Source organism: Pseudophryne corroboree, chromosome 2, assembly GCF_028390025.1.
Source record: "Pseudophryne corroboree isolate aPseCor3 chromosome 2, aPseCor3.hap2, whole genome shotgun sequence".
Classification (NCBI taxonomy): Eukaryota; Metazoa; Chordata; class Amphibia; order Anura; family Myobatrachidae; genus Pseudophryne; species Pseudophryne corroboree.
Window position 1 is genome coordinate 1,045,716,633 of NC_086445.1, and position 12,108 is coordinate 1,045,728,740.

Sequence of the window (12,108 nt, forward strand, 5' to 3'; positions counted from 1 at the left end):
AAATTTTAGGACTAAAAATAATATTGTGAGGTGTTCAGAATAGACTGAAAATGAGTGGAAATTATGGTTATTGAGGTTAATAATACTTTGGGATCAAAATGACCCCCAAATTCTATGATTTAAGCTGTTTTTTTAGGGTTTTTTGAAAAAAACACCCGAATCCAAAACACACCCGAATCCGACAAAAAAAATTCGGTGAGGTTTTGCCAAAACGCGTTCGAACCCAAAACACGGCCGCGGAACCGAACCCAAAACCAAAACACAAAACCCGAAAAATTTCCGGTGCACATCTCTACATCTATAGTGTGTTAAATATTAATACTGTATTCCATAGATCCAGTATATAAAGAGACCAATGTTTACATTAATATCCAGGGTCATTATTAGGTTCCTCTACTGCTCTCCCAGACTCCCGCACTTGCGCCAGTGTTCCGTAGAGTGGGAGATTGTGGAAACCCCCCTCTAGAAATCCTGCATTTACCACTGACTCTGCTACCCCCGTGTATATGGAAGCCATGTTGCTAGGGGTGGGCCCATAAGTTACTTTCTACCACCACAGATGTGTTACCATGGGAAGTGAGTGGCACGTACTGTCTGTGTCCGTGTGTATGGCCTCCACAAACTCAGCGTCTGCAGGGTCCAGCCTCTCCTTCGGGATGTTCTTTCTGAACTTGTATCCAGCGGGATCCAATCCTGAGAGATGAGGAAATGGGAAACACTGGTTACCACTCTCACCAGGCCATCAATAAAACGGCGCCCCTAGTGGCCAGTTTACCTAGGGGCATGGAAGAATAGTCCTTATAATACACAATTACATGGTCCAGAGTAGGAACCACCGGTATCAGAGAAGCCGTGAAGTGTCCGGTAGCTTAACATGTATTTGCAAATGTATGCAATAAATATCTCTGATTTTCTATTACCATATCGTATTTCAAGTATTGTTGCAAGTGCTATTTAGTGTGCAGGGGGATACCTGGGTATAGCCCCCCTTTCTGTTTGGTATGACCCCTCCCTTTCATGCACCTGAAGAGTGCTGCCAGATTTATTGAGCAGCTTCCACTGTATTAGTTTGCAGTTCTCCGAGGCATGGGTGGTATCAGCATTTGGGGGCATGCTGGTTCCTGTAGTGCTACTTGTAGATCCCAGGGATGGCTCCTAGGTAAGCTAGTTCTCATTATGGGTGTATTTCTGTATGGGCCTTTATCATGAGGTCTTACTATAGACAATTACATGGCCCAGAGTGGGTACTGTTATCACGCAGTGTAGGGACCGCCGGTAATCAGAGAAATCGTGAAGTATCCTGGTGGCTTATTATGTATTTGCAAATGCATGCAACAAATATCTCTGATTTTCTTTTACCATATAGTTTTTCAGGGGATGCAGTTTATATACCAGCTGTCGGGATCCCGGCGTTCAGGATACAGATTCAGACTGGGTAACAGGATTAGATACACCAGATTCTGTGTGCAGTGCAGTCAGTAGAGGGCGCTGCAGGGGAATCAAATTGGGTAACAGGATTAGATACACCGGATGTTGTGTGCGGTGCGGTCAGTAGAGGGCGCTGCAGGGGAATCAGACTGGGTAACAGGATTAGATACACCGGATGCTGTGTGCGGTGCGGTCAGTAGAGGGCGCTGCAGGGGAATCAGATTGGGGTGACACAGGATTAGATACACCGGATGCTGCGTGCGGTGTGGTCAGTAGAGGGCGCTGCAGGGGAATCGGATTGGGTGACACAGGATTAGATGCACCGGATGCTGCGTGCGGTGTGGTCAGTAGAGGGCGCTGCAGGGAATCAGATTGGGTGACAGAGGATTAGATACACTGGATGCTGTGTGCGGTGTGGTTAGTAGAGGGCGCTGCAGGGTAATCAGATTGGGGTGACACAGGATTAGATACACTGGATGCTGTGTGCGGTGCGAACAGTAGAGGGCGCTGCAGGGGAATCAGATTGGTGGACATAGGATTAGATACACCGGATGCAGGGCCGTCTTTTCGTATGGGCTCAATGGGCTCTTGCCCAAGGGCCCCAGGAGTGAAAGGGCTCTAGGCTGATAGCTGAGGGTCCCCTCTTTCCAGGGGTACCAGATTTTTGAAAATCGGCCCTGGGGAACCTGAGATTTCCGACTTCAAAGCAGTGGTCCCCATCCAAGCCTATTAATAGTTCTTCCCAGCCAGATATCTCGGGTTTTTTCTGAGGGTATACTCCAAAAGCTGGGACTCTTCCCTTTTGGTGGACACTGGCAGCTTGTCTCTACTATGCCCAGAACCAGAGATATCAGCCTTCCAGCAGCTGGTCCCTGCTCCAGCTCCACACGTCTGGTATGCTGTTTTATATTTTTATTGGTAGATTGCTCTGGCTCCTGACCTCTGATCCCCAAGTCCCCAGAACCTCCTGAAAGGTAGGACTCTCTAGTTTTTTTTATCTCATTAAAGCTAAGAAATCTATTTCCAGGAACCTGAGATATCTGCCGTAAAGCAAGCTGCCCTCCCACCAGAAAATTATGAATATTTAGCCCACTCCACTATCGATCCCTCCCCTATGTATTAAACATCCCCTACTACCCTGAAAGTCATGTACCAGGGCCCTTTCATTCACCCCAATGTCCCTTTCTACAGTTTAGTGTTCTCCGTCCTGCCCCATCTGAGCAGTAAAGGAGTAATTAGCAGAAATTATTTCTCCAGGTCCTACATGCTGAGCGAAATATAGAACACCCCCTATCCCCCGTGGGACATCAAAGCTGCCGCTGACAGCACCCCCCACCCCTACTGCTGGAGGATGGGTAGGGGCCCCAGTGCATTGCTGTGCCCAGGGGCCTACACTGCTGTTAAGACGGCTCTGACCGGATGCTGTGTGCGGTGCGGTCAGTAGAGGGCGCTGCAGGGTAATCAGATTGGGTGAAAGGTTTAGATACACTGGATGCTGTGTGCGGTGCGAACAGTAGAGGGCGCTGCAGGGGAATCAGATTGGTGGACATAGGATTAGATACACCGGATGCTGTGTGTGGTGTGGTCAGTAGAGGGCGCTGCAGGGTAATCAGATTGGGTGACACAGGATTAGATACACCGGATGCTGTGTGCGGTGCGGTCAGTAGAAGGCGCTGCAGGGGAATCAGATTGGTGGACATAGGATTAGATACACCGGATGCTGTGTGCGGTGCGGTCAGTAGAAGGCGCTGCAGGGGAATCAGATTGGTGGACATAGGATTAGATACACCGGATGCTGTGTGCGGTGCGGTCAGTAGAGGGCGCTGCAGGGGAATCAGATTGGTGGACATAGGATTAGATACACCGGATGCTGTGTGCGGTGCGGTCAGTAGAAGGCGCTGCAGGGGAATCAGATTGGTGGACATAGGATTAGATACACCGGATGCTGTGTGCGATGCGGTCAGTAGAGGGCGCTGCAGGGTAATCAGATTGGGTGACACAGGATTAGATACACCGGATGCTGTGTGCAGTGTGGTCAGTAGAGGGTGCTGCAGGGTAATCAGATTGGGTGACACAGGATTAGATACACCGGATGCTGTGTGCGGTGCGGTCAGTAGAGGGCGCTGCAGGGTAATCAGATTGGGTGACACAGGATTAGATACACCGGATGCTGTGTGCAGTGTGGTCAGTAGAGGGCGCTGCAGGGTAATCAGATTGGGTGACACAGGATTAGATACACCGGATGCTGTGTGCGGTGCGGTCAGTAGAGGGCGCTGCAGGGTAATCAGATTGGGTGACACAGGATTAGATACACCGGATGCTGCGTGCGGTGTGGTCAGTAGAGGGCGCTGCAGGGGAATCAGATTGGGGGACACAGGATTAGATACACCGGATGCTGTGTGCAGTTCGCCCAGTAGAGGGCGCTTTACAGATCTAATCATGTGTCCACAAGCTGCTGCTATATATCTAGATAGGAATTAGGGTGACTGGCCTCATCTTAGCGTAGTAACACATATGCAAAGTGCCACAACTTATAACTAAAATGGTGGACACCGGATGTAGTCTCTTCCTGCCGTCAAAATGCAGATATTTAGGCTGATTGTAGCAAGATGGACATAAATTACTAAAAAGGTGTCTCAAAAATAGCGTATTTCTGCCCGTATGCAGAACGCACTCTTCTGGGGATACCTCCGCGGCATAACGCCTAGTTACTATGAATCATCAGTGAGTACTGACACCTGCCCCGCGGCCTCCTGGTAGGTATACGCACATAATTACCGGTCTACAGAGGCCTCATCAGCGTGAACGCTTGTACTGGATCTTACCTAGATGCAGGAAATCAGACCCAGACTTCCCTACCGCGTGCGCACAACTCACCGGTGATCCTTCCAATGCGGCCACCAAATAAATGTCCGACGTGACCAGCCACGTGTGCCCCCAGCGAGGCCCCAATCAGGTGGAGAGATTCTGTGGTAGATCCTAGTTCCTACAAATATACCACAACAGGATGATCAGAGGATACAGAGACGGAGGAGGAGGAGCGAGACAGACGGGTGGGTGAAACGCGCAGTGAGCGATGGCGGTTATCAGGCAAAACATTTTACAGTGAGGTCGTCAGTGTCTGTGGAAACCACCCCAGGAATTTACCACATCCACGTCACATATTGGCGTCCGCTCATGAATAGGGCTGAGGGACATACCGATGGGGGTCAGGCAGATAGTGTTGGGGAGCAGAGGGGTTTTGGTTACCAGAAAGCGGTTTATAAGTGCGACAATTTCCAGACCGAGCTTCGGCACATTCTCCACAGCTTGGTTATACAAAGCCGTAGAACCATAAACCCAGTCCACCGCCACCACGTTAACCGGGCCAGCAACGAGCAGAGATTCCACCATCTTGTCTATCCAGGATGGCTTTGTACCCAAAACCCTAGGAGAAGAGGAAAATAAGAATGGGTCTACATCATTATATAGATGACACGCCCTGGAGACATCATACTCATCTCTATATATACGCTATAGGAGGGCACGGCCCAGTACGGTGTGACGGTATACAATGTATAGTGGTCTTCTGACCTAAAGCCGTGGATGATGATCTTGGTACCCAACGCTGCATCGAAGGTTGAATTCTCTATATTGTCGGGCTTGATGAATTGCCCGCAGGTGGGATTGCTGGGGGTGTAGAGCAGGTATTGCACATGGAGGTCGTTATTCCGGAAAAATCCTGACGTCTGGAAGCTGGCGCAGTGGTCGGGCGTGGTAGAATCAGGTTCTGCCATTGCTGTGGGAAGAGACAGAGCCCCGACCATTAGGAACTGGAGAGGAACTATTACATGGGCACAGGGGAGCCTAATGGAGGACGTTGGGTGGGCACAGGTCTGTTATCTACAGCGATGACCCGCTACAGTGAGTGTGCTGCAAATACAGGGCAACAGCCCATTATACCAGACTGTGCCCCCCACCACGCACATTATACCACCCTGTGCCCCATCACACACATTATACCAGCCTGTGCCCCATCACACACATTATACCAGTCTGTGCCCCATCACACACATTATACCAGCCTGTGCCCCATCACACACATTATACCAGCCTGTGCCCCATCACACACATTATACCGGCCTGTGCCCCATCACACACATTATACCAGCCTGTGCCCCCCACCACGCACATTATACCAGACTGTGCCCCCCACCACGCACATTATACCAGCCTGTGCCCCATCACACACATTATACCAGCCTGTGCCCCATCACACACATTATACCAGCCTGTGCCCCCCACCACGCACATTATACCAGCCTGTGCCCCCCACCACGCACATTATACCAGCCTGTGCCCCCCAGCACGCACATTATACCAGTCTGTGCCCCATCACACACATTATACCAGCCTGTGCCCCATCACACACATTATACCAGCCTGTGCCCCCCACCACGCACATTATACCAGCCTGTGCCCAATCACACACATTATACCGGCCTGTGCCCCATCACACACATTATACCAGGCTGTGCCCCATCACACACATTATACCGGCCTGTGTCCCATCACACACATTATACCAGCCTGTGCCCCATCACACACATTATACCAGCCTGTGCCCCATCACACACATTATACCGGCCTGTGCCCCATCACACACATTATACCAGCCTGTGCCCCCCACCACGCACATTATACCAGACTGTGCCCCCCACCACGCACATTATACCAGCCTGTGCCCCATCACACACATTATACCAGCCTGTGCCCCATCACACACATTATACCAGCCTGTGCCCCCCACCACGCACATTATACCAGCCTGTGCCCCCCACCACGCACATTATACCAGCCTGTGCCCCCCAACACGCACATTATACCAGTCTGTGCCCCATCACACACATTATACCAGCCTGTGCCCCATCACACACATTATACCAGCCTGTGCCCCCCACCACGCACATTATACCAGCCTGTGCCCAATCACACACATTATACCGGCCTGTGCCCCATCACACACATTATACCAGCCTGTGCCCCATCACACACATTATACCGGCCTGTGTCCCATCACACACATTATACCAGCCTGTGCCCCATCACACACATTATACCAGCCTGTGCCCCATCACACACATTATACCAGCCTGTGCCCCATCACACACATTATACCAGCCTGTGCCCCCACCACGCACATTATACCAGCCTGTGCCCCATCACGCACATTATACCGGCCTGTGCCCCATCACACACATTATACCAGCCTGTGCCCCATCACACACATTATACCAGCCTGTGCCCCCCACCACGCACATTATACCAGCCTGTGCCCCATCACACACATTATACCAGCCTGTGCCCCATCACACACATTATACCAGCCTGTGCCCCCACCACGCACATTATACCAGCCTGTGCCCCATCACACACATTATACCGGCCTGTGCCCCATCACACACATTATACCAGCCTGTGCCCCATCACACACATTATACCAGCCTGTGCCCCATCACACACATTATACCAGCCTGTGCCCCCACCACGCACATTATACCAGCCTGTGCCCCATCACACACATTATACCGGCCTGTGCCCCCACCACACACATTATACCAGCCTGTGCCCCATCACACACATTATACCAGCCTGTGCCCCATCACACACATTATACCAGCCTGTGCCCCCCACCACACACATTATGCCAGCCTGTGCCCCATCACACACATTATACCGGCCTGTGCCCCATCACACACATTATACCAGCCTGTGCCCCATCACACACATTATACCAGCCTGTGCCCCATCACATACATTATACCAGCCTGTGCCCCCCACCACACACATTATACCAGCCTGTGCCCCACCATGCACATTATACTAGTCTGTGCCCCATCACACACATTATACCAGCCTGTGCCCCATCACACACATTATACCAGCCTGTACCCCCCACCACACACATTATACCAGACTGTGGCCCATCACACACATTATACCAGCCTGTACCCCATCACACACATTATACCGGCCTGTGCCCCATCACATACATTATACCAGCCTGTGCCCCCCACCACACACATTATACCAGCCTGTGCCCCACCATGCACATTATACTAGTCTGTGCCCCATCACACACATTATACCAGCCTGTGCCCCATCACACACATTATACCAGCCTGTACCCCCCACCACACACATTATACCAGACTGTGGCCCATCACACACATTATACCAGCCTGTACCCCATCACACACATTATACCAGCCTGTGCCCCCACCACACACATTATACCAGCCTGTGCCCCCACCACACACATTATACCAGCCTGTGCCCCACCATGCACATTATACTAGCCTGTGCCCCACCACGCATATTATACCAGCCTGTGCCCCCCACCACGCACATTATACCAGCCTGTGCCCCCCACCACGCACATTATACCAGCCTGTACTCCACCACGCACATTATACTAGCCTGTGCCCCCCACCACGCACATTATACCAGCCTGTACTCCACCAAGCACATTATACCAGCCTGTGCCCCCACCACGCACATTATACCAGCCTGTGCCCCACCACGCACATTATACCAGCCTGTGCCCCCCACCACGCACATTATACCAGCCTGTACTCCACCACGCACATTATACTAGCCTGTGCCCCCCACCACGCACATTATACCAGCCTGTACTCCACCATGCACATTATACCAGCCTGTGCCCCCACCACGCACATTATACCAGCCTGTGCCCCACCACGCACATTATACCAGTCTGTGCCCCCCACCACGCACATTATACCAGCCTGTGCCCCCCACCACGCACATTATACCAGCCTGTACTCCACCACGCACATTATACTAGCCTGTGCCCCCCACCACGCACATTATACCAGCCTGTACCCCCCACTATGCATGCACATTATACCAGCCTGTGCCCCCACCACGCACATTATACCAGCCTGTGTCCCCCACCACGCACATTATACCAGCCTGTGCCCCCCACCACGCACCTTATACCAGCCTGTGCCCCCCACCACACACATTATACCAGCCTGTGCCCCCCACCACGCACATTATACCAGCCTGTGTCTCCCACGACGCACATTATACCAGCCTGTGCCCCCACCACACACATTATACCAGCCTGTACACCCCACCACGCACATTATACCAGCCTGTGCCCCCAACCATGCACATTATACCAGCCTGTGCCCCCACCACACACATTATAATAAATACATTCGATTTCTCTATATTGGGAATTAAAATGATTAAAATGATGATGATTTATTGTTCGTATGGAACAAGGATTTAAAGGAGTTGGATCTTTTTATCGAAACTCTTAATAATAATCAATTTAATATCAAGTTAAACACTACTGTGAGCCAAGATGAAATAATGTATTGAGATTTATATATTTATATAGAATATGGTTTGCTTAATACAAAATTATACCGTAAACCCACTGATTGAAACAGTTTTATTGAAAGGGCTAGCCAACATCACCAACATTGGCTAGATGGGATACCATATAGCCAATTTTTAAGAGTTAAACGTAATTGCATTGACCCAAGTATTTGTGAAGTACAAACGAGAGAATTACGTGATTGCTTTGTTGAGAAAGGGTATACTATGGAGGCATTAATAAAACCTCAGGAGAAAACAAAAGTAATTAATAGGAAAGATCTAATACAAGGTACCAATCGAAAGAAGCCTAAAGAGAATGCCTCCCAGTGGTCTTTTATTTCAATTCCCAATATAGAGAAATTGAATTTATTATGAAGAAACACTGGATGGTGCTTATTAAAGATCCTGTTTTAGGTCCACTATTACCAGCTAGGCCTGGTTTTATTTATAGAAGATCCAAATCTATTAAAGACAATTTAGTACATAGGGGGTCATTCCGAGTTGTTCGCTCGTTATTTTTCTCTCGCAACGGAGCGATTAGTCGCTAATGCGCATGCGCAATGTCCGCAGTGCGACTGCGCCAAGTAAAATTGCTATGCAGGTAGGAATTTTACTCACGGCATTACAAGGTTTTTTCTTCGTTCTGGTGATCGTAATGTGATTGACAGGAAGTGGGTGTTTCTGGGCGGACACTGGCCGTTTTATGGGAGTGTGTGAAAAAACGCTACCGTTTCTGTAAAAAACGCGGGAGTGGCTGGAGAAACGGAGGAGTGTCTGGGCGAACGCTGGGTGTGTTTGTGAAGTCAAACCAGGAACGACAAGCACTGAACTGATCGCACTGGCAGAGTAAGTCTCGAGCTACTCAGAAACTGCACAGAGAAGTCTTTTCGCAATATTGCGAATCTTTCGTTTGCAATTTTGATAAGCTAAGATTCACTCCCAGTAGGCGGCGGCTTAGCGTGTGCAAAGCTGCTAAAAGCAGCTTGTGAGCGAACAATTCGGAATGACCCCCATAGTTCAATTGAGGCCCCTAAGAGAAGCAGTATTAGAAGCTAAGGGTCTTATAGGTGCGGCCTCTGTGCTATGTGCAAATGCACAAAGGGTGCAAGCAAAATAAACGATTTGACAGTAAGGGGTACTACTTACCCAATAAGGGATTTTATTACGTGCAATTCAAGAAACGTCATCTATACACTAGAGTGTGACTGTGGTCTAATATATGTCGGAAAGACTGGTAGGAATCTTAAAACCAGATTATCTGATCATATTTATAATGTTAAAAAAGCTTTAGACACTCATACAGTCTCCAAGCACTTTAAAGTAAAACATGCATGCATGCAAACCCTGTCACTTTAAATCTTTTTGGGGTATTCAAACAATTAGTCCAACTCCACGTAATAAAGAAATTGATGTTGTATTGTCTAAAACCGAGATGAAATGGATCTACAAATTAAAGACTCTAGTACCTTTGGGTCTCAATAGTGACTTTGAATTGAAATGGTTTTTATAGTTTTTAAATAAGGCTTTTTATCTCTCCTCTTGTCTTAGTGAACATTAATTGTTTTTACTTCCTTTTTTGTCCTAGTGAATATTAATTGTCTTTATTTTCTATATCTATTAAGACATTACTTATATATTTTTTATAATTTTTATATGTTTTTTTCATGTCTGGGTAACCCATGGACTCTTATTTTTGAGATGCGGACTTCTAATGTGCTGTGGAATGTAAACATTGAGGAATGGAACGCACATCACGCTAGTCGTGACACGCAAACGTCACTTCCGGTGACGCGTCTTCCGGGAATAGAAATGAAATGCAAACGTAATTTCCTGTGACGCGGACCCGTTCGCCGGGAGAATGTCAGTGACATATCCAGCCACAGCTGTCTCCTATCCTGTAATTAGGGTATTATTTAAAGTTGCTAGCGCACTTGTCCCTCACGCTTCTGAAGAAGGATATTTGAACCGGAAGCGCTTAAGCTGGGGACCGTGTGTGCCGCATTGACTGAGTATCCGGAGGACGTGCCTAACACTGTGGGAACACCTTTAGTAACCGGGACTCTTGTGTCCAATGAAGAATATATTTTTAACATATTTATGAAGTGGAACCAGCCATATACAGAATTCTGATTTCTACATGCAAATTTATCAGCTTCGCTATGTGAGTGGGACCAGTAAATAATAAAGACACACTTTTTCATCAAATAGGATTGCACTATGGGGGTCATTCCGAGTTGTTCGCTCGTTATTTTTTTTCGCAACGGAGCGATTAGTCGCGAATGCGCATGCGCAATGTCCGCAGTGCGACTGCGCCAAGTAAATTTGCTATGCAGTTAGGAATTTTACTCACGGTTTTTTCTTCGTTCTGGTGATCGTAATGTGATTGACAGGAAGTGGATGTTTCTGGGCGGAAACAGGCCGTTTTATGGGTGTGTGCGAAAAAACGCTACCGTTTCTGGGAAAAACGCGGGAGTGGCTGAAGAAACGGAGGAGTGTCTGGACGAACGCTGGGTGTGTTTGTGACGTCAAACCAGGAACGACAAGCATTGAACTGATCGCAGATGCCGAGTAAGTTTGAAGCTACTCAGAAACTGCTAAGAGAGGTGTAATCGCAATTTTGAGAATCTTTCGTTCGCAATTTTGTAAAGCTAAGATTCACTCCCAGTAGGCGGCGGCTTAGAGTGTGCAATGCTGCTAAAAGCAGCTTGCGAGTGAACAACTCGGAATGAGGGCCTATGTTCTGTGTTTTTCCTTTATTTCTTTAGTATCCATTATTGAATGGAAAGTGTACTGCTATCTATTTGAAGTTTGGATTTTTCTGGTACGCCATTATTGGCCCTCATTCCGAGTTGTTCGCTCGCTAGCTGCTTTTAGCAGCATTGCACACGCTAAGCCGCCGCCCTCTGGGAGTGTATCTTAGCTTAGCAGAATTGCGAATAGAAATTTCTTAGCAGTTTCTGAGTAGCTCCAGACCTACTCCTACACTGCGATCAGCTCAGCCCATTTTGTTCCTGGTTTGACATCACAAACACGCCCTGCGTTCGGCCAGCCACTCCCCCGTTTCTCCAGACACTCCTGCGTTTTATCCTGGCACGCCTGCGTTTTTCCGCACACTCCCAGAAAACGGTCAGTTTCCGCCCAGAAACACCCACTTCCTGTCAATCGCACTACGATCACTTCAACGATGGAAATTCTTCGTTCGGACGTGAGTAAATCTACTAAGTTTTGTGCTAAAATACTTAGCGCATGCGCACTGCGTACCATGCGCATGCGCATTTTTGCCTTAAT

At 48.7% G+C, this 12,108-nt stretch overlaps 1 protein-coding gene across 1 annotated transcript in view; it reads right to left on the minus strand.

Moving 5' to 3' along the window:
* Positions 1-12,108, minus strand: part of PLA1A (phospholipase A1 member A) — a 95,397-nt gene that overhangs the window by 52,433 nt on the left and 30,856 nt on the right. The window contains exons 2-5 of the mRNA XM_063956869.1: positions 5,002-5,206; positions 4,678-4,855; positions 4,306-4,414; positions 592-693 (exon numbers count right to left, since the gene is read on the minus strand). Coding sequence (XP_063812939.1) covers positions 592-693; positions 4,306-4,414; positions 4,678-4,855; positions 5,002-5,206 — 594 coding nt within the window. The remainder of the gene's footprint in view (positions 1-591; positions 694-4,305; positions 4,415-4,677; positions 4,856-5,001; positions 5,207-12,108) is intronic.